This window comes from Haliaeetus albicilla, chromosome 23, assembly GCF_947461875.1.
Source record: "Haliaeetus albicilla chromosome 23, bHalAlb1.1, whole genome shotgun sequence".
NCBI classification, from domain to species: Eukaryota; Metazoa; Chordata; class Aves; order Accipitriformes; family Accipitridae; genus Haliaeetus; species Haliaeetus albicilla.
The window spans coordinates 24,125,704-24,148,805 of NC_091505.1; the positions used below are offsets into that span (position 1 = coordinate 24,125,704).

Genomic DNA, 23,102 nt, shown 5'->3' on the forward strand with positions numbered 1-23,102 from the left:
TGGGGTCACAGCCTCCTTCGGGCATCCCCCTGCTCCAGCGTGGGGTCCTCTCTCCCCGGGCTGCAGGTGGAGATCTGCTCCACCGTGGACCTCCATGGGCTGCAGAGGGACAGCCTGCCTCACCGTGGTCTTCCCCATGGGCTGTAGGGGAATCTCTGCTCCGGTGTCTGGAGCACCTCGTCCCCTCCTTCTGCACTGACCTTGGTGTCTGCAGGGTTGTTTCTCTTAAATGTTCTCACTCTTCTCTCTGGCTGCCATTTCTGTGCCTGCTGTAACTTTTTTTTTCCTTCTTAAATATGTTATCACAGAGGCACTACCGCTATCACTGATGGGCTCGGCCTTGGCCGGTGGCAGGTCCATCTTGGAGCCGGCTGGCACGGGCTCTGTCGGGCACAGGGGAAGCTTCTAGCAGCGTCTCACAGAAGCCACCCCTGTAACCTCTCTGCTATCAAAACCTTGCCACAAAAACCCAATACAGTGTCGAAGTATGATTTGGATTTATTTAGCACATTCTTGCTCATTATACAATTTACTCATATTAATGACTGATAAGAAAAATGCCTTGTAGGAAAAAACTTGATAGAACTGAATTGCTTGAAAGAAAGAATTGGGATAGGCAAGGGTGATCGCTTAAGAAGAACAGAAAAGAAACTTGTCCTTTTTAAGGAAATAAAACTCTATAAACTGGTACTGAATATTTTCTCTATCCGTTTTTTACCGCTACAGAAGCCATCCTTCATTCTCCTGCATTAGCCAGTAGTCACAGTGGTGGCAGCCATGCTGTCCCTAATTTCATACTGAATTAGTACTGTTAAACGTTTCTGTATGTTGTTACTGATTTATTTCTTCTTTAAATTATTGATTTCCTTAGGAACAATGTAGCATCTGGGGAGGACAAGGTAACTAAACTGAAGGTTACTATGGTGGCTTGGGATAGATATGATACCACTGTCATCACTGCAGTCAACAATTTCCTTCTCAAAGTGTGGAACTCGTCCACAGGGCAGCTTCTTCACAGCTTATCTGTGAGTAAAATTCAAGTGGGTAATCCCAAATGGTTATAGTTCAACTCTGAAACTGATTTGAGGCTAAACTGCATCATCGTTCCCCCTGATGAGGAGTGTTTTGTCTTGAAGTATGCCACCTGTCTTATATTTATTGTGAGGAGTATGTATCACGGGGAAAGGAGCTGATGACCAAAATGCTGCTAGACCCTGGTGATTGCTGGCTGACAAGGGAGCCCTTTGAAGGCCACCGTTTGTGCTCAAATTAGAGGGCCGCAGCTGTCCTCACTGCTGATTTCTTCTTCCTCCCCATCCTTGTCCATCTCAGCTGTGCTGAGCTGCAGTCCGAGGCACTTACAAAGTGGGCAGAGATAATGCCAAGTCTCTGACAGAAATGTTGACTAAATACAGTTCTAGTCTAAGATCCAGTAAATTGAGCTGTCATGGATGACTACCTGAACTGAGATGTCCTCACACTAAATACTAGCATGTTTGGAGATATTACATGGAGAAATATTACTTTCTTTTTCACCATGCTTTCATTGCAGGGTCACGATGATGAAGTTTTTGTTCTGGAAGCCCATCCGTTTGACCAAAGGATTGTACTTTCGGCGGGTCACGATGGAAATATTTTCGTTTGGGATATAGACAAAGGAACAAAAATTCGCAATTACTTTAACATGGTAAGAATGATCAGGGAAGGGTTGGGGTTTTATTTATTTATTTAGTTAGCTAGTTAGTTATTTCCACAATTGTGTAAAACTGATCTTAAGGCAAAAGCAGATTTCATTATATACCTGTTGTGACCAATGTTACAACAGGATTAGGGGAAAACTCCTACATACTAAAAAGAAAACCATGTACTCCTCAGTAAGCAATATCAAGGTATGTTTTTGCATATTGTAGGTGTAGCAGCAAGTCTTTCATGGGATCTGTTACATCTGAATATTATTCATCTGTATGGGCATGGTTATACCGTGCAAAAGATTATAGTGACTCCCAGGGTAGAGCAAAGAAAACCAGTAAGCCTGTGTGTTGTAGCACAATGCTGTGGTCTGGGAAACAGTATGGTTGGCTCTGTGCTGCATTTATCTTAATGCGCCCAGTGCCAGGTTTGTTGGTTTGGTTCCAGTGCTGAGCAAATGCAGCTGTACTGCTTCAGGACCTGAGCTAGCCTCTTGGCACTTGGGGCTGTGAAACCTGCTTGTACGGAGCCAATACATGTCTGAGATCTTTGGTGCAGGCTTGCCCTATGTCTTCCATTAACATACAATGTAGACTTCTAGGTCGTTGTTTCAGAACATACATTAAAAGTTGTACTGAAATTTCAGGACAAAGAGAAAATGGAAGGTTTTACTTCATTGTTCAGTGGAGCTTTAATAATTAAGTGGAAAAAATATGAGTGCACATCAGTCTCGAGCGAGATGAGAAATTACACAATTAGGATTACATACTTTTTGGAGCACAGGTGAAATTTTTGTAAAAATGCTCTTGTGGAGAATGCATGATTGTGAAAGGAATGCTCTGTGCTTGTATACAGATTGAGGGCCAAGGCCATGGAGCTGTTTTTGATTGCAAGTTCTCACCAGATGGACAGCATTTTGCCTGCACAGACTCTCATGGACATCTGCTACTATTTGGGTTTGGATGCAATAAATATTATGAAAAGGTGGGTTAAATTAATTTTAAACTCTTCTGTGTCTTGACCTAATTTTGTCTTAGAAGTATTTGTGTTACAGTTTATTCTCTTGCCCTGCCCCAGACAAAATAATAATTAGATCATGAAGCAGTTGCTTTTTACCTAAATCAAAAGGATTTAGACAAGAGAATCTCTAGACAGGGAAACAAAGCATTAACATTATCTGTTCACCTCTGTTGGCATATTTTACTATTGAATTTTTTGCATCAGGCCTTGGTAGTAAACCACATTTGTGGTAGGAATCTGTTCTCTGTCATAACATTTCTTCTGCTGATCCTAAGTGTAGGAGTTGTGGTATGGGAGCCATTCCAAAGCAGCAAGACAGCTGCAAATGGCCATTGATTTATTTACTAGATTGCCTGTCTTGCAGATTCCAGATCAGATGTTCTTCCATACGGATTACCGACCACTGATCCGTGATGCAAATAACTATGTGTTGGATGAACAGACTCAACAGGCTCCACATCTTATGCCTCCTCCATTCTTGGTGGATGTTGATGGAAATCCTCATCCCACGAGATTCCAGCGGCTGGTACCAGGGAGGGAAAATTGCAAGGATGAACAACTTATTCCTCAGCTGGGATACGTAGCTAATGGTATGCTGTCTAAAACTCATGCATAATACATGTATTGCACAGTATTGAGCACCAGCTCAGTATGATGATACTGTAAGGATTTGTATGTTTCAGTTGTCTTCTCAAACTAGTGGTTTAAATTCAGTATAGAGGTAGAAGAGGAGATAGGGTGGCTTTATGGCGTAAAGGAAGTGTATGGAATTACTGTGACTGCAGGCAAGACGAGGAGACCGCAGTATTCTGAAATCTGTGGACTTCTACCAGGTGTATGGCAGCATGCATGAAGTATTGTCCCATTGGCCTCAGTGTAACTGTGTATGTGAGTAAGGAAGCAGGAAGGTAAGATGGATATTGAAAAAATACCTTTTGTTTCTTAAAACAGTTTTTTTTCCTTGTAGATATAAACTTTTGCAAAATGCTGGTCTCCAGAAGAGATCTTCCATTATTACCTACTGAAGTATTATTTCTTTCTGCTGTTTTTAAGGGTTTGTGTTTATATTTTACGTGTGGTCTTTTATTTTAGGTTTTTATTATAACTACTCTTTTAAACTTTGCCTCCATTTATTACATGAGAGCAGAAGACCGACTGGTGATCAGATGTTTTGCAGGGCAGACAGACAATTGTACATAATTTTAAGTTTGATTGTTTCTATGGTGTTTAGTAAAACAGAAATAATTTTGTAAGCAGTTGTGGCTTTATTCTTTCAAGGTGATGGCGAAGTAGTTGAACAAGTCATCGGGCAGCAAACTAATGACCAGGATGAGAGTATCCTTGATGGAATGATCAGAGAGCTACAGAGGGAGCAAGATCTGAGACTAATTAATGAAGGAGAAACTCTTCCAAACCCTCCACTCAATAGATCCCACTCTGTTAATGGAGGTAAATGTCCCTTCTTTATCTCCATCATTTCTTTTCCTAAAGCACCATAATGTACTAATCAAAATGTTTTAGTGTAAGTTCTGGGACTATGTCTTTGAGGATGCTTTTCTGTCTTGTTCTTACACACCTTGTTAACCTATGTGGAGTACTTGGACATTCAGCTGATGCTAGCAGAGGAATTAAAAGTTTAAGGTGCAGCTGAGGGCACATAATGGTCTGACTGGGCTGTATCTGATTACCTAGAACTATTAGACTGTAATTATTTCCTGTTATAAACCTTACCTAAAAAATAAACATAAAGTTCACTGTATTGTCTTGATATCAGTCACTACAAAGATGATACTTTGTAACTGCATAATGTCAAGATAACAGTGTATAATTAGAGAATGTCAATGGAATACAATGTTGTGACAGACTAATGGCTTCCTGTTGCAGCATAAATGCTAAGGCTGAGCATCAGTGTTTATAAAATAAATGTGTCTGCTCTGTCTTAGTGTTTCCTTAGAAAGCTTGAGATAATTCTCCTGATAAGTGTTCTGCTACTGTGATTTTATTTTTAATACACAAAGTGGTTAAAAATTTAGACCAAACTCAATCAGATGTGAACAGCTGACTGCGAGGCAGCTTACTCAGTGCGGTTGATGTAAGAGAGTAGATGCTGTGGACTTGTGCTGCAAGTCATCCTGAGCTTTTAAAAAATTTACATCTGCTAATAAATTAGTTCTAGGTTAAATGACTGATTACGCGTTTCAATTAGATTTCCTGGCAAAGCTCGTTAGGATTGATAGATTTGGAGTTGCTTGTCTTTAAATTCAGGAAGGAATAGGAAAAATACTAGTGAAAGATGCTGAAAATACACTTGCTTTGATCTAAATTGGTATTGTCAAGAAGGTGGCCTAGAAACCAGCTTCAACTCACAAGAAGTCTTTTCTGCTTCTTATGGTAGGTTGATGTGTTGTGCAATCTCCGTTTTCAATTTTATTTGTGTTTCCCTGTAGTTGTGTGAAAGGGAATCTCCAGGTATGAGTGGTATAGAAATTAAAGTAGTTACCTTGTAGAACTTCCATTGATCAGTGACTTTGCTACATGAACTGCCCATTTGTGTAAGTTACAGTATGTATACAGTACCTGATATTTTAATAGCCAATTTTTTTTATATAGGTTTGCACAACCGTGAATGCAATATATTCATGTGGTGAACTATATTTAAGCATGTGGAAATTGTGTTGATGCATTCCCAAATGATGAGATAAATTAAGGCAATGATGCCAGTGATTCTGATATTATCAGCCTTTTTGTCTCACTTTGCTACCTAAAGTGTCTGTTTTCTCCTGAGTATGTCACACTGTGTTGTTGTACCACCTGACGAAAAGCCCAGAGAAGGAGCAGTGCCTGTGGCACAGTAGATAAGTGTTACAAACACAGCACAAGTGGAGGTAGAACAGAAACCTTAAACCTTGCAGCAGTCTATTTTAGATGTCAACGTCATCTCTTCCTGTACAATAGAATTTAAGAGTCATGATTTCAGAGCCTTTAAGCAGTTGGCAAGACTTTGATTTGAAGGTCACTTAAGTGCCTTTAAAACTTTTCTCATGGATTATATTCTTTGCTTGCCTCAGATATCTCTAAGATATAGCAAGCCACAGTGATGTTACAGTAGCATATGCATCTCCAGTAGTCCGAGGCAAATACACAAAAATGTTCATCTGAAGCAAAAGACAAAGCCACTTAACGTAGTGTTGTTTATTGCCAAAAAAGAATCTCTGTTCAGTCCTTAAACTTTAAATTCTAGATTTTATTGGTGGTTTATAGAAGTGAAGAAAAATCTTTTTCTTCCTTAGCTCTTCGAAGTCCGGGTTTGGATGTTACATCTCCACCAAACGTTGGTCTCCGGAGAAGTGGTCAGATTGAAGGGGTCCGGCAGATGCATCACAATGCTCCCCGAAGTCAAATGGCAACGGAGAGAGATCTCATGGCATGGAGCAGGAGAGTTGTGGTGAATGAGCTTCCTCCAGGCATCAGCAAGTAAGATCTTAAGTGAGACAGGAAAAAAAGATTAAATTGTGTAATGTTTAATGATTCCTCCCTACACCTGTTATGAGTTTTAAAAAATGATTTTTCAGAAATGTGTTGGCTTTGGGGGGTTGGTTGGTTGGTTTGTTTTGAAATCCAGATGTTAGGATTAGAGTGGTAGTCTCTGCTGGAGAGTTGAAAGCAGTAATTCCTTCTCTTCACAATTGAATCTTTCTTCAGTAGTTCAAATACCACATTTGTCTGAAGCTTTATTTAAAAAAAACCTTGAAAATAATTTTAATACATTTCAGTTTACTTGAAAATAATTATGCATGCTCAACTAACAAGTTTGCTTCCTTGACTTGTGATGCCAGGAGTGAAGTTTTTGTGGATTTTGCTAGGAGGACTTTTGCACAGACTTCTTATAGCAAGGGAACCAGAAGTATTTTAATGTGTATATTAATGAGACTGTCAAGTTATATGGTGATTTCTTGAATAAAATGGATGTTTCCTATGTATAATTAGGGTCCAGGAAGAATGTCGAGCTGCCAAAGGTGAAATTGAAATTAATTTATACACTGTTGAAAAGAAGAGAAAGCCATCCCACACCTTACAACGGGTGAGTTAATTCACTAGAAGAGAGAACCTGGGTGTGAGGCAGTTTCGAGCAAAAAAAAAAAAAAAAAAGACAAAAACCACCAAGCCATTTTTATTAAATGATTTAGAAGCTCAATAATACTAATTGTTTCTCATGCCAAACCAATTTTATTAAATGATTTAGAAGCTCAATAATACTAATTGTTTCTCTGGCTCTCTGTCTTCCTTCTGTAACTGTAATTTGTCTGTCTTTATACTCTAATATGCAAATAGCAGTGGTAAATCTCTATCCTTAAAGCTTCGGTAGTGGGAAGATGCTGGGAAGGGAAAAGAGCAGAGCCACAGTGGGTGTTCAGTTTGACTCGTGGAAACTAGGAGAAATATTAGAGGTGCCACGCTTTTTTAAGTGGCTAGCTTTTATCTTACCCAGAGATTGCAGATATGTTTTAGAAAAAATGATATTTCTCCATAACTTCCTTTCTAAGGACTGCTACTTTGAAAAGTAGAATTGATATTGAACCAAAAAACCACACCTGTATGTGCACTGAAACGAACCACGAGTGTGTAAAAGATACCTTTTCAATTCTAATTCTAGATTTCCTAGTTGTTGTTTGTAAATGGGATACAACATAGGGTCACTTTAATGAGGCATCTTTTAACTGTGTAATTCATTATTAAATCTCTAATCTTTTTCTTTCTGTCCCTCCTGTCCCATGATAAAAGAATGATTACCAACCAGGAAGTGGAAGGTCTTTGAGAAGAAACCAACGCAAACGCCAGCATGCCTACCAAACACGCTCCACCATAGAACACAATCAGCAAGGAGCAAGTCGAAGTGCACGTGCACGGGAAGAATCAGACAGCTCCTCAGAGGTCTGATATATCAAACGATTCTTTCAATAGGTTCCGTGTTCACAAATAGCGTGGTTTGACAACAGATGTGCTGAGAGCGCTGTTACCATTAAGGCTTCAAGTTTCTCCACGTAGGAAGAAACACTCAGATCATTGACTCTTTTGGATTTGTGGTGTTACTGTAGTATGTTGATCTTGGAGAGTGGAGAATCATTTACCTCAATGCCTGTACAGTATTCAAAACTAGCTTAAAACAGGTTGGGTATTTTTGGAAATCTGAAACATTTTCAAGTAAATTTAACTGGGTTGTGTTAAACCACTTGCTATTTTGGGATTTCATGCAGCACATATATTCTAGGTCATATTCAGTACTTTGATTTCATCTTCATCTGTAGACTACTGTTGAAAGAGATTGAGTATTGGTATTAATCATTGATATTGGCAAGGGAAGAACTTAAAATATACCAGATTAAATATAACTTGTTCTCATTAAGCATGCAAAGTAAAAAGAGACTGAACATTGTCACTTTGTAAATGTGTTAAGCGTACAGAATAGCTATAAAGCTGGTCACTTGACACTAAAATTTATTAATCAAACACTTAAATAAGAACTCATTCTATGGTTCTAATACCATTAAAATTCAGATCTCTTTCTATAGGAATTACATAAGCATGTAGTATAATATTAATTAAGAGACAGAAAGAAATTGTGGACTTACTTTAAGCTAAACCAGTCCTTAAATACAAAGCTTTCCTCAGGTGAGACAAGTCCTACAACTTGCTTGCAAACAAAAATGATACATTTTAAACTTGGCCCCAAAGTGAAAGCTTCTGTTTTTAATACAGGAAGATGAGACTGTTGGCACAAGTGATGCATCTATGGATGATCCTGTGGCAGCATGGCAAAGTGAAAGCAGTTCCAGGTAGCTTTACTGGTCTCTTAATTGTTAACATTAGCTTATTAAGTAATTTAAGTAAGACATAAGTAAGACTTAAGTAAGTATTGTGCTACTGCGACTACAAGTCAGTACAGATTTTTTACACCTTATGACACATGGAAGCAAAGTGTCTAGTACACTTAGGTAGTTTAAAATGGTAACCAACAAAATTTGTGGAGTCTGTGAACAGACAAATACTTTTATGAGTGACTAAGTAATTGTAAAAATTTTTATAACAGTATTTAACAGAAAACCAGTGTGAAAATTTCTTAATTTTGAAGACTGACTTTTTTTCCAGTCCTTCATGGAGCATTTTATATTGTAGTTTTTTGTGTCCATGTCACGTCCTGCCCGCCCCCCCCAAAGTCAAGAACAGTTTTGAAAGACCATTTGTAAGAAAACTTTGTCTTTAATTAAGAACTGCTTGAAAAAATCAATGCCAGTTAGTCATATGCAATAGAAATATTGATAGAAGTGCATACATATCTTCTGTTCATACTTCAGTATTTCCAGCTTTTTCTGTTGTCAGTATGTATTTGTGTACAATTTTTACAGTCTCTTTTCTTATTCTTAATGTTATGCTTTTATGGCTGGAAGGGCCATGAGCTAATATAAATACTGTATGTTTGTTATTTGGATATTAAAGAAGTCAGAACTGTATTTTTAGAAGAGTGCTCTAGTTTTCTATATTTTTCATGCATTTGTACAGTCAGTTCTTATGAAGTCAGTCTATGAATCAGTGAAATAATTAGTATGAAAATAGGTATCAGCCATAACTTTAGTTTTACTGTGAGTTTGCAATTGATAAAATAATTTGCTGAAATACATAAATTAGAGGGCACTGAGGTTTTCTTTAAATTCACATGAGAGAGAAATTTTGTGCTAATCCTGACATCTGTTCCACATAACCAGAAGAGCAGGTTGCATGTTTGGACCTTTCACTCCATTGTGTGAAAACTGAAGTGCTGTTTTCTTTCTTACAACTTTTTATTATCTACAGTGATTCATCAAGTGAATATTCTGACTGGACAGCAGATGCTGGAATTAATCTCCAGCCGCCAAAGAGACAAACCAGGCAGGCAGCTCGGAAAATCTGTAGTAGTTCTGAAGATGAAAATATGAAGGGAACAAAAGGACTGGAGCCCAAACGAAGGAAACTTAAACAGCCTAGAAAAAAGGTCAACATTTTAAATTTTTTAGTGTCTTTTTTTTTACTTTATGAATATAAATTTTATTTTGAGTGGTTGTTTTCAAAGTAAAATTTTTCACAAAAGATATATAGTAAGAAAGAACCTATGGACAGCACAGGAATTGTAGTACCAGTGGTACCCAGAGTATTTTTGTTTGTTTGCTTTGCTGCTTTGTGACATAGATGTACTTCCATGTTTCACGCAGGTGGTATGTTTTCTCCCAGATTTATGCTCTTCACTGCAGTTAGATTTACTCCAAGGTGATTTTGTTGTAAAATTATAATGCACCTGTATTGTATTTACATTGTCAGATTTCTTTTTCCTAGTATTTTTAAAGATGTTTAGAATATTTCTAAAGAAATATAATCTCTTTATTTATGAACGTTTTAACCTTCTATTTTGTTTTTAATGAACATGTCTTATTCCCTGCTGTTCAGTTAAGGTTTTTAGAAGGTTGACATTCCAGCATTTGCTTTGCCCTTATATCTAGTTATCTTCAATAAGTGCTGTATGATCAGTTTTTCATATGTTCTGCCACAGTAATTACAGCTTGCATTCTAAATTTAATGTAATATATTTAAGAAACCAAGTGGACTGCTTTCGATGGAAGGTGAACCCAGTGAAGAATGGCTTGCCCCACAGTGGATCTTGGATACTATACCCCGCCGCTCACCTTTTGTCCCACAAATGGGCGATGAGGTAATAAGCGTAGCAATTCTGAAATTCCTGCCTACACTGATGAGCTTGTTTTGGTCAGGACTGTTATGTCTAGTAATATTTTCAGTGAATCGTGCTCAAGATAGGCTGAGCTTTGATAACTTTTTTTTATTCTTAGTCAGTCAGTTGTTTACAGATAGCTGTCCTATGTCTCTTTTTGTGCACATGTAACTTAGGAGTAGCAGGAAGAATTGATTGTGCATCTTCAGACAAGCCTGCACACTTCTTAATGATCCCAAGTTTGAAAGCACATAGCAGGTGTGACTTTGGGGGCTGATATCAATATTTTTAAGGAGAAGAGTGCTTTATAATGAAATACTGAAGTGTGCAGTATGTTCTGAAAGGGATGATGCCTGATGTGTTCATAGAAATTTTAGAATAAACAGGAAGAGAACTATCAGTAAAATAATGGGTTTTTATATTTTCTTTTAAGATCATATACTTTAGGCAAGGCCATGAAGCTTATGTGCGGGCAGTAAGGAAAGCAAAAATTTACAGTATTAACATGCAAAAACAACCATGGAACAAAATGGAACTCAGGGTAAGTTAAACAAATACTTTCAAGAGCTGAATGTCTCTGTAATGTTAAATTGACATTAAAAACCAGTATGAAAAATATGAAGAAAGCATCACTTTAAAATGTTAATATCAAAATTAAAATGGTAAATCTTAAAATTAGTGTTTTCATTAACACAAAGCCTTTACATGTGTTCAGTTCCTGATAGGAAGCCAGAAGGATATTAAAGAATGTGAAAGTTTATCTAGTGTGGTATTCTTGCCTGATGGATAAAAAAAATGTAGAATATTAAATAAAAGAAAAAGTGAGAGCAGTTAAGCACTGGAACAGGTTGCCCTGCTTTTTTTTTCTTAACGCTAATTAATTCAGAACCCACCGCTCAAAAGCTGTTTGTAGTTCTGTCAGCGCTCTACAATGACCTGAACATCTAGGTTCTACTTATTGTTTTTAATGCTATAGTAAGAAGTAAGACATCATGGCGCAAAGACCTAAATGTATGCATAAGCTCTGCTAAAGAGTGGATCTAGCTAAGCATATAATTGTGTATGTTCTTAAATTCTTGGAAGGGCAAGACAAGATCTTACAACATATGCTTGGATAGATACTAGGTTTACATAGCTATGTTGATTTTTCTTATCCTTTTACTTTGAACCCCTTAGTACTCAATCCACAGTGTTGCCATATTTTTTTCTGCTTTACTCAGATTTCATATCAAGAGAAGAGCACACGTGTATGCTAATATTCATATATGTGTATGCCAGTGGTTCTATTAATGAAAACAATTGCTTTACTGGAAAAACATCTGGCTACTGGTCGGTCCTAGGTATTTAGGGATTCTTGCTGTAATCTTCAGTTTGTAAGGAAAAGGAAATAGCATTTCACTTAGGATAGAGTCCTTACCACCAGCTGATGTTTTACAGGATGTGAACATAAAGGCTATTGTTGAATTTCCACTTTAAGAGGAAGAATTTCCTTTTATTTCCCCTGCATGTTGCTATGCAAGGGTGGGAGGCCCTGGGTTTGGTCAGGTATAATCTTTGGTGCCATCAGTGTGGTTAAAACCAGAGTGGGTATGTTCCTTAGAACCTTATTACAAAAAAATAATTTGTGGGTGTAATGTTCACAAATCTACCAAGGGAATGGGCATCTTATGTCTTTTTTTTTTTTTCTTTTTAAGGTGACTGTGATTGATTTTTAGTATTTGGAAAAGAACACTTTTATGGGTGAAATTACCTGGGCTGTAGAGTGGAAATATATTTGGTTTTTATTAATGTTTGGTACTTTAACATGGACATTTTTGTTAGCAAGTTAAAATAACACTGTTCCATGCTTATTGATAAACAGGAACAAGAATTTGTGAAGACTGTAGGAATTAAATATGAAGTTGGGCCTCCTACGCTCTGCTGCTTGAAGCTTGCATTCCTAGATCCAATCACAGGCAAAATGACAGGAGAATCATTTTCCATAAAGTAAGTAAACTGAAATGCTGATGACATTCTTCAAAAGATTTTCTTGCAGTTTAGAAGCTTCCCCCCTCTCCTTTTTTTTGTCTCTTGCAAGGCATGATGATGGCGTTAATTAGTTATTATAGCAAAGTTGAAAACAAAATGCATGAAATTTTGTTTTTGGAGACTCTCTGTATTGTACATGTGGAACTATGTTTATGGGTTATAGAAGCAATTTTTTTTGTCTATTTCATGAAGGTACCATGATATGCCAGATGTTATTGACTTCCTTGTGCTGCATCAGTTTTATAATGAAGCCAAAGAAAGGAACTGGCAAATAGGTGACTACTTTTTTTCCACTTCCATATGTTTTGCAACATTTCTGCAGCTGTTTAATAGGATACAGCGTCTCTATTACATGATGTAAAGGACTATACTACACATGATACTACAGCGATCATTGGAAACTTTATTTGATGTTTGCTGCAATTCCTGTAGCAGAAAAAAGAGAGAAATGAGAGTGTTACGAGGCCTGTGATAGCAGAAGCAGCTACTGTTATAGAATGATTTGAGGCATGGAGGCAGCTGTGACTAATTACTAGAGATGTGGAAGTCCTCCCTTAGGGGAAGGGCAGCAGTGCAAAAAGTAAGAATTGAAGTAGTGCATTTATGAAAGATGAAGTTGATTCTCTAAAAAGAAGTATTTAACAATTATTTATGTTGTTCTTTTGCTGAATGCAATCTTTTCCCTTACAGGGGATAGATTTCGCAGTATAATAGATGACGCTTGGTGGTTTGGAACTGTGGAGAGTCAGCAGCCTTTCCAGGCAGAATATCCTGATAGTTCCTTCCAGTGCTACTGTGTTCAGTAAGTACATTACAGCTATGTAAATATCACACACATTTACATGCTCTGGGTCTCCTAGATGTTTACATGCAACTTAAGCATGTACCTCAAGAACTAGGCTCCTTTTTTCCATTCAAATACGTAATCAGCTGCTTTGTTTTTATTTAATTATGAACTTATTCATAAAACAACGCATAAAACAGCAGTGCAGTGAATATATAGGAGATACAAGAGAGAAATAAGGAGTTGGAATGTAGCAAGTGACAAGTCTTGTTTCTAATAGGCATGACCTTTTTAGTTTAAGTCTGGTGGAGAAAAGGTGTATTGTTATATTCAGCTCTAACTTATGCATTTGAATATATATTTTTTTAATAGCTGGGACAACAATGAAAGAGAGAGGATGAGTCCATGGGACATGGAACCAATTCCAGAAGGAAGTAAGTGTGTATTGAGTTCACATCCACGTACAAAGTAAATAGTTTTTTGCCACTGCTAGTACTTACTGTTGTTGAATTCTTCATATTTAGCTGCTTATCCGGAGGAGGTTGGTGCTGGAGTTCCTGTGACTCCAGATGAGCTGACAGCTCTTCTCTACAAACCCCAGGAAGGAGAATGGGGTGCCCATTCCAGAGATGAAGAATGTGAACGAGTAATCCGGGGGATTGAGCAACTTCTTTCCCTTGGTATGTTTGGAGAGAAAAGGTGGAAGGATTAAGAATATCAGTGTGGTGGCACATGACTAAAGAGTAGATAGGATGGCGTTTTGGGAGTTGTTGTGGAGAATTTGAAATGTGCCAACTAAGTAATTGAAAAGAGCCTTTTAAATTTCATATGGTGTCCTTTTCAGTTATACTCCTTTTTTTTCTGGGGCTTGACCTGCTTCCTTTCAGGTTAATGGGGATTCTCAGTGGGTCATATCTAAATATGAATGAGCTTAACATTGAATTAAACCTCTGAAAAAACAACCAAAAAATCCCTTGTAACTAGTTTGTAGCCCTTCAATAGCATGCTATGATTTAAATTCTACCCTATATTTATACATAGGACATGCCTGTATTCTTAGTTTACGTTGCTTGTTGTAGTATTCCTGTTGTAAGTGCATATGCCATGTTGCTTTTTAGCAATATGGTTAGATGCTGGCATGCAAATCTCAGATGCAATACTTAAACAAAAAATGCTTTTTCAAGAGTAGTTAACAGATGGTACAAGAGGAAGAATCCTACCCTTTGGGTAATGACATATCCAGCTGTAGATCTGTATTGCTTTTGCTGAATTCTTAGAAGGAAACCCAGAAACCATTATAAAGAGTCTGGTTATAACTGCCCTTCTGGTATCTTCTGAGGCATCTACATTATTTTGATCTTTTGTCTTTCAGACATTTCTAATCCCTTTGCTGTTCCGGTGGACCTTAGTGCCTATCCCATGTATTGCACTGTTGTTGCTTATCCAACTGACCTCACCACAATCAGGAGGAGACTTGAAAACAGGTTTTATAGGTCAGTTGGATTTTTATTTGTTTGTAATCTACATTTACTATAGCCCCATCAAGGACAGTATGTTTAGCTGAATACTATGTAATGCCACTTCAGCAATATATTTCTTCGATGAGTCAACAGCATAAGATCAGATTCTATTTGGCCTTTGGCAAAGTGAGTCTTCCTGAATAATAATTTCTTTTGGCCACATTGTTAAGGCAAAAGCTGGTATATCTGGATCTGCGTCTTTTTTGTGTAACGTATGGAGCCTTACTCTCTGGATGTTTGAAGGCAGAGCATATTTGCTTCATCTGTATCTCTGCTGCCTTTGAACCAGATGCTTTGCTTGTACTGCAGTTGCCAGAAGTGGGCTAAGTAGTGGTGTAAACTAGAAATCTCAGTTTTTCTAGTTAACTTGGGGATAAATAATGTCCTGCGCGTCTTTTTTGTGTAACGTATGGAGCCTTACTCTCTGGATGTGTTTGAAGGCAGAGCATATTTGCTTCATCTGTATCTCTGCTGCCTTTGAACCAGATGCTTTGCTTGTACTGCAGTTGCCAGAAGTGGGCTAAGTAGTGGTGTAAACTAGAAATCTCAGTTTTTCTAGTTAACTTGGGGATAAATAATGTCCTGCGCTCCCCCCCGAAGACCAGTTTATCTCTAAGGCTTTCTCTAAGTGGGAGCAGTCAGCAGTCTTCTTCAGTAGGGTTGTTTCCTCTTTTCATTCCATTCATTGCTGATTTGACGAGGGACATCTTGTTTCCACAAAGCTGTCACAGCCTGGCACATTGGGCCAGTCAGCAGTATGTGAACAGAAACCACTTACCTTGGTCTCTAGCAACCTGTTTCTCCTGGATCTGAATTAGCTGATTCCTTTTTTTACTGAGGAATCCTACTGAACTCAGAAGAAAAAATAATGTACTCCTTCCTCACTACCCCTTTCCTCGTTTTTTTTTTTTGTTTTGTTTGGTTGTTTTTTTTTTTTTTAGAAGAATCTCTGCACTGATGTGGGAGGTACGATACATTGAACATAATGCCAGGACTTTCAACGAGCCAGACAGTCCTATAGTCAAAGCAGCCAAAATTGTAACAGATGTCTTACTTCGCTTCATTGGGTAGGCTTTTTTTTTACTTTATAGACCTGACATCTTGAGTTTCTGAGATAATTGATTATGTATTTTGGCTTTTGTTACTGTCCTGCAGGGATCAGAGTTGTACTGATATATTAGAAATATATAACAAGGTGAAAGCAGAAGACCTAAGCAGTACTGATGAAGAGGAGGTAAGACCATTAAGTCTGATTGTCAGAACTTCTTAACTTTTTAAATTCAGCACTTAGAAGAAATTTGAGAAAGATTTTTTTGTTGTTGTTGTTGAGTTTTTATTTTATGGGTAGTTGCACTGACTTTTTGAGATGAGCCTATTTAGGCCATTTATGTTGCTCCCCTGGGTCAATAAGCTCCCTTAAGTAAGTAAAAATTATTCTTTGAACTGCCTATATTTAATCTCCTCCCAGTACATGATGTTTTGTTGTGTGAGGAAGTATTAGTAAGTAAGGGAAATATGAACTGGAGCTGTTATTCAGTCTGCCAAAACCAGAAGGACGACAGCTCTCCTATTGTCAGTGAGGCAGCAGAGCTGGTTTTCTTATGTAATTCTGTGTCATTTCCTGTCAGTTGTACCTTGGAGTGAAATGACAGGTAGAAAATGGGTTAGATATCACTTCCTCCAACTTTTTCTCTCTCCTTACACCTTCTCCCCTTAAATGCAGTTTGTAAACATTTTGAAATTTGCTGCAGTTTCTGTTACAAAAAAGTGACCTGTTACAACCAAAGTCACCTGGGTTTGTTTTACTTTTACAGTGTTGCTTTCTAATACATGAGCTGGTGTAAGATTTAGTTAGGAGGATTCTTCCCTCCTCCCTTCCCCAAGACATACTCCATTGTTGCAGTTTTGAAATATTTAAGTTAAACGTGATGCTGCTTTGAACACCTATATGCTTATGGCCGGTGCTATTGTCTTAGATTTGTATTGAAACTTAAAATCTAGACTACAATGTCATAATTTAATTACTTTTATAAAACTGAAGATATAATAATGGCATCTATTTTTACAGACTATTAAAAGAGTATTTTGAAGAAAATGAGGGATTTCCATGACTTACATAGCACACCCTCCTTTCCCAACTGAACCTTCTTGTGTCAGTTGTGAAGCTCATCTGTTCTGTGTCAAGCAGTGATCAGAAGTGTCCATAATTGCTACTATATCACCTTCCTTTCTCTCCAGCCTTTCAAAGAGCTGGTTTATAATATGTTTTGGTTTATAGTATGTTTTAAAATAAGAAAGAAATTACTTTCGTATTCTTTGTAGAAACTTTCCTGTCATCTCAACATTATTTATTTTTAATAACTGGTAAAATGCTGTGTACAAAGGAGGTTTTGTTGCAATTTCTAAATCCAGATTCTGAAAAGAATATTGCATACACTTGATGTAAGTCAGTCATTACATGAAACCTGAATAAACTCAGTACAGCTGCTCAGAGCATGAACATTTAGGCAGTGGAATAGAGCTCTGCAATACTGGGACTTAGCTGAGTTTTAAGGACTGAAAATAAGCCATTCATATTTCTCACATGTTTATGTATAATTTATATGGAAGCAGACTTGGAAAAGAGATGAAACAGCTCATCCACCTAATTTTTTAATTTTTTTTTTAAGTTACGTGACTGCTAGTTTGAAACTAGTTTCTGTTTTGCTTGAACCATTCATTGCGTTTGAGTAGTTTAAAATTGGGGGTTTTCGTTGTTGGCTGGCTGGTTTTTAACCCTTTTTCTATTGCTGAGGGTGCATACAAGCATGCATGTGTGTAATCATTAACTTTGCCTTTAGGTGGCAGAAGTAGATGTAGATTCAGACGCTCCGGGAACTTCCTCTGGAAAAAGACGAGTGAGTAAACATTTCTGCTTGGTCTAGCTTGTGAAGGGAGGTACACCAGGTACTGAAACACTCATTTAGGTCTGGAATGGTTTAAATTTGTCATGGCCAGCAGTCTGTAGGACTAACTATGTGAATTCAGTTGCATGTGTATGTAAGTGTTGGCAGACTAAGGAAGTTACTGTGCAGAAAAATTTAGTTAATTGCTGAAGAATTTTTTTTTATTTGACTTGAAACATACCTAGAACAGATTCAATTTTCAGTCAAATTTGGACGAAAGCTGATAAAAATAACAAGGTTGGATGCAAAATATTGCATACCTCTCATGGGTTTGAGTGTTTATATATTACCAGAAAAGGCATATTTCTGCAGTTTGCATACTGCATATTGTTGTGCCATCAGCTATGCTTTAATCTTACTGCAATTCTGTTTTTAACTGTGAAAATCTGCTTTGAATCAGAACATTGGTAAATTAATAGAAACTTAGAGTGAAAAATTTGAATATTCTGAAAAATGACAAAATACACCTGTTTCACTGCAGGTAAGACGACGAATAAAAAGACAGCCCATGAAAGCAAGTCCTGATGCTTGGAAAGAGCAATGCAAGCAGTTGTTAAACCTGATTTATGAAAGAGAGGACTCTGAGCCCTTTAGACAGCCAGTTGATCTTTTCTCCTATCCTGTAAGTACAACTTCCATATTCAAAATTAAAAAAGCCTATTGTTTATCCTTTGGCAAAACATTCATGCTGGGCATGTTTCTAACCTCTCCCTTTATGAGCTGGAATGCCCCATGTTCTTTGCACTGATGTTTTCAGAGAATTATCTGCAGTAACTCTCAAGTAGAAAGAATTGCTTGAGAGCCACTGTTGTGGGTGAACACTTAGGTGGTTTTATTGCTGTAGGATTTGACAGCCTTTATTATTTTCTTGTGTTTTCTTACAGGATTATAGAGATATTGTAGACACTCCTATGGACTTCAGCACTGTGAAAGAAACCTTGGAAGCAGGAAACTACACTAGTCCCCTGGAATTCTACAAAGACATTCGTTTAATATTCTGCAACTCTAAAGCTTACACTCCTAATAAAAAGTCTCGAGTAAGTAATAAATTTTAATGCCTTCTTTACAAAGACCCTGGCCCTACATGAGTACAGTGCATGAAATAAGGTCTGCATCTGAAGAGGAAAACACTGCATTGTGAAATAAAATAAGTAGTATATGTCAGCTCCGGGACCTATGGTTATAAATTTGCTTTGTTCTGCTCACGGAGATCACTTCTGAATTTCATTTTCATCTGAACTTCCTGAACTTAAAGCTTCTGAGAAATGGTATGGTTACTGTTGCAACTATTTCTTTGAATATTTGCAGCAGAAAACTGATCACCAGTTGCTTTTATTTTTTCAGTAATTTATTCCTGGAAACAAGGCTATCAGCTTGATAACTGCATATATATATATATATATATATGTTTTTAATCTACTGTTAATGCAAGTATTATGCAATATTTCTACTGCTGGAGGAGATGAGAGCATTATGACACTTAATTTTTTTCTAGTTTACTTAGTATATTTGGCAAGACTTTCGCACAGTGTTGCCTGTGTTACTCAGGTGCCAATCTTGCTTTTTTCTGAGTGCAGGAATAGGAATCTGCTTAGGCAGAAAAAATGGATTGGATTGGAGCCCTAAGCAGGATATGGCAAGAGGGAAAAGGGAGATCAAAATGTTAGAATATAGATATTTTTATATAAGCTAGGTAAAATGACTACTAAGTGTATGACTGATCATGTAAACATGGCTATGTTTGATATGTGTTCCTGTGCAGGACATTCCTTGTCAGCTTTTCCTAAGAAGCTAAATGACCAAACAATTCTAAAATTTTCAAATGTTTTAACGATACGTTGTTTATGCTCAAAAAATCACAAGTTGGCATGAGAACGCAGATGCAGTTTTTACCACTGTTGATGCAAAATAGAATTTGAGTGGTTGATGTCTTCATAATATAAAAGCAGGCAGAATTTTGACCGTGTTTCCAGACACTAAGTTGTAATGACCTTATTATAAGGAAAAGCTGCATATTGAATAAGACGCTTAAGTTGTGACAAAATCACATCTCTGAAACATGTCATTTAGCATAGATAAGTATGCTGGTCACAAAGTTGCCTAATATTTCTTGCATAGAAACAGGAACACTTAGACTATTAAGAAATACATGCCATTTGGGACTAGACTGAGATACTATTACTTAAAGCACAATAATACATGGAATTTAATATTACTGTAAAATTTGTGTGGGGCACCTAACATGGTGTGACACAAGATTTTATTATGCTAGGTGCTGTCAAGCAGGAGAAGGAGCAGAGTGCTGCAAAGAGCTTTCAGTGCACATGTAAACGGTGCTAGATGGGAGGAAGCAGGAGGTTGTGTGACCGTACCTGTCGCTTGAGGAGTAATAGCCTTGTGTAAACTGGATGATGAGAGTAAGCTTGAAGTAGGATGATGCTGTGGGAGGGGGAACTCCAGCCGTGTGTTAGTGAGCGTGAGAGAAAGCACGAAGTTGCTGTCATTGAAGGCCGATTGAACTCTTGGTGTTGAATAAGGGCTGAAAGGTGGGCTGTGGGTAAGTACTGAAGATGAAGACCAGTAACTTTTGCTTGCTTTTATGGAAGGGCAATCAGTAGAGGATTGCAAGAAGACAAGTAATTTGAGTGTGTCTTATGTGTGCTTGGCATCAGAGTAGTCTTGGTGAGTTATTTACTGCTGCATGCTCCCTGGGAACTTCCCTGTGTATTAATAACTGAACAGCTTGTGAGTCAACTCCCAAATTACTTTAGCAGAGTGGCCCATCAATATCCATTTGCTTAAATGCTGTGAAGTGCCTCAGTGAGGTGATCCTTGCTGGAGGGCTGGGGCATGCAGCTGGGCCCTCTGCCACTGCAGGTTCATCTGCTGCCAAATATTGGCCAACATCCTGAGGTTTTCTAGCCCATTTTACCATCTTTGCAACAGCATCTTGAATGGAGGCAAGAAGGGCAGGGTACTACATGCCAGAGCTAAAGAAAGCGACATTGCTAAAATAAAAGGGTCTGGGCAAAAACTCCATATCAAAGAGATTTTATATTCAGACAGACTGCAAGAAATGGGAAGAGGTCTGAGTATAAGATGATGATAACATCTTGATGGTGTTAACACAATTTTCAGAAGACTGGATGCAGCAGAAGGGTATGGATGTGAGGAAGGAATCAAGAACTTTGTTTTATTTATGCTGAGTTTGAACTATTAGTTTGTCATAACTCAAACAAATCCCAGATAAAATCTTGAACAGAAGTAAATACAGTCTGAAATACAGAGAAATAGCCATGAGTGAATTTGTGGATGAGGCTACACAGAGGGAAGGCCTAGAAAGAGGACAAGAACATGGTTTAAGCATTTTGACATCTGGCTTACAGAAGTTGGGAATGAGGACATTTTAGTTGGCTTCTGTGTGCAGCTCTCTAGGGGTGGTGGAAGGACTTGTCACTAGGGAGTTCAAGCAAAAGACAAAAGGCAAGGGGCAGTGAAGTTCAATTGTTTTTTTCCTTGGCACTTCAAGTTATCTAATGGCGTGCTTCCGTGCTTTATGGAGATTAAAAAAGGAGGCTGTATTTCAGTAATCTAAATAGCCTTTTTCCTTTAACTCTGTAAATATTTTGTACTGTAAGTAAGTAAATCCTTTTACGGAAACACTTTCTGTTGCAAGAATACACATATGCCATGGAAGGAAATTATCTGTAAAGAACCTCGTAGTTGAACATCAGCACGAATTTTACTTTTGTGCTACAAAGTCTGGGCATATTTGTGATTTCCCCCCCCGCCATGCTCCTCCCCCGGTCTTCTAGTTATTCAACTTCTAATAAGTATGACCATGCTTTCTCACTCCAGATTTACAGCATGACACTTCGACTATCTGCCTTATTTGAAAATCACATGAAAAATATCATCTCTGAGTACAAGTCAGCAATGCAATGTCAGAAGAGGAAAAGGCCACGGTACCGAAAACGGCTAAGAAGCAGTAGCAGTTCACCCTCAACTAGTAGAGCATCTAGGTAACGTAACGATAGTGAGACTTGCTATCAGTGTCATTTGAGATGACAGTGGTAGACATGCCTTCATGAATAAGCAGTCAGTAACAGTATTGCTCATTTCCTGATGCAGTTGTTCTTTTGGGTGATAGAATCATGAGCTCAGATTCCATGCTCAATTTGTAGTTTGTGCATAATTCTGGTAAGTGAAAGACTATATGATTAGAAGTATTCCCTCTGGGAGAAACGGAAGACCAAGTTTCTTTTTGCCTTCATTTAGTAACTGTTGAAAAAAGTGTTGTATAACACTTTTCTGACTTCTGTATGATACATTACCTAAGTAAACTGAGTATTTGTTTTAAAGGGTGAGATAAAATCTTGTTCTTGCAAGCTCAGATGCCTTTAGCAAACAGAATGATATTCTAATTATTTTTAGTGTTACTACACCTGTGCAAGAACTGGGAAAAAGAGATCAATTCTGTTAAGCATTTGCTGCAAAAAACAAGGCACTTTGCAGGGGAAATGGGTTTTGTGTTTGAGTCTTTTGGTACTAACAGTTTTATCTCTTTGGGATATTTTGTGTCTTCAGCCCAAAAGGGAAACAGAAACAAATGAAGATTCAACCTAAACCCAACCAGAATACCTCACTGCCTTTGACTAGGACTAGTTCTTCAGTTTCATCTCATGGTGAGGAGAAATTTTCTAAGATGCATCCTTTCTCTGGCAGCAACTTGTATGTCCAGATTAAAGCTTATATGCATGAGACACATGCAAAACCCACCTGTTGAAAGAGCAAGTAGCAAGGTCATGAAAATATGTTGTCTGTAGATTATGTTAGCTGAACTTGGCCCTCCAGCTGTCGTTGGTAAGTTATTGTTAAGGGTCAGAGAATAAGGAACTTGGGTCTGTCCTTGGTAAGAATTAATCTAGTGACAAGAGCCTGGGCTTCCTGTATACGGGCTTCTCCCATACAGCAATTATGAATACAGTAAGCTTACTTTGGATTACACCCCGGAGGAATCTGTCTCTTCATGACTGCAGAGGCAGCTTGGCGAGGTTAACCTCCTGACTTGGGCTATTAACTCAGGTGATACAAAACCTCCCTAGAATGCCTTGCATTACAACCCTATAAATAGAGGATAAAAACGACTCTGTCACATTAGTGGTGTCCTGTCTAAAGTTTCAGATACAGCAGAAGAACCCCTGGGTTCAGCCACTGGTGAAGAGATGGAAGGTCAGCCATCTTCCTCAGGCTCAAATGCACAGAACCGAAGTGGAAATATCATTGATCCAGGGAAAAGTAGGCCAGTCAGGAGTAAATCTACACCAGTGAAACAAGGTGAGAAATAATAAGTACTCTGT

At 37.9% G+C, this 23,102-nt stretch overlaps 1 protein-coding gene across 1 annotated transcript in view; it reads left to right on the forward strand.

The window, feature by feature from the left end:
• Nucleotides 1-23,102, forward strand: part of BRWD3 (bromodomain and WD repeat domain containing 3) — a 63,675-nt gene that overhangs the window by 32,382 nt on the left and 8,191 nt on the right. Inside the window, exons 14-39 of the mRNA XM_069811573.1 lie at nt 872-1,025; nt 1,553-1,687; nt 2,545-2,673; nt 3,074-3,299; nt 3,988-4,158; nt 6,000-6,183; nt 6,697-6,790; nt 7,492-7,641; nt 8,467-8,543; nt 9,559-9,736; nt 10,331-10,447; nt 10,899-11,006; nt 12,327-12,451; nt 12,686-12,768; nt 13,184-13,295; nt 13,650-13,711; nt 13,802-13,957; nt 14,650-14,770; nt 15,739-15,864; nt 15,953-16,031; nt 17,638-17,694; nt 18,224-18,364; nt 18,627-18,779; nt 21,601-21,764; nt 22,330-22,427; nt 22,921-23,079. Coding sequence (XP_069667674.1) covers nt 872-1,025; nt 1,553-1,687; nt 2,545-2,673; nt 3,074-3,299; nt 3,988-4,158; nt 6,000-6,183; nt 6,697-6,790; nt 7,492-7,641; nt 8,467-8,543; nt 9,559-9,736; nt 10,331-10,447; nt 10,899-11,006; nt 12,327-12,451; nt 12,686-12,768; nt 13,184-13,295; nt 13,650-13,711; nt 13,802-13,957; nt 14,650-14,770; nt 15,739-15,864; nt 15,953-16,031; nt 17,638-17,694; nt 18,224-18,364; nt 18,627-18,779; nt 21,601-21,764; nt 22,330-22,427; nt 22,921-23,079 — 3,359 coding nt within the window. The remainder of the gene's footprint in view (nt 1-871; nt 1,026-1,552; nt 1,688-2,544; nt 2,674-3,073; nt 3,300-3,987; nt 4,159-5,999; nt 6,184-6,696; nt 6,791-7,491; nt 7,642-8,466; nt 8,544-9,558; nt 9,737-10,330; nt 10,448-10,898; nt 11,007-12,326; nt 12,452-12,685; nt 12,769-13,183; nt 13,296-13,649; nt 13,712-13,801; nt 13,958-14,649; nt 14,771-15,738; nt 15,865-15,952; nt 16,032-17,637; nt 17,695-18,223; nt 18,365-18,626; nt 18,780-21,600; nt 21,765-22,329; nt 22,428-22,920; nt 23,080-23,102) is intronic.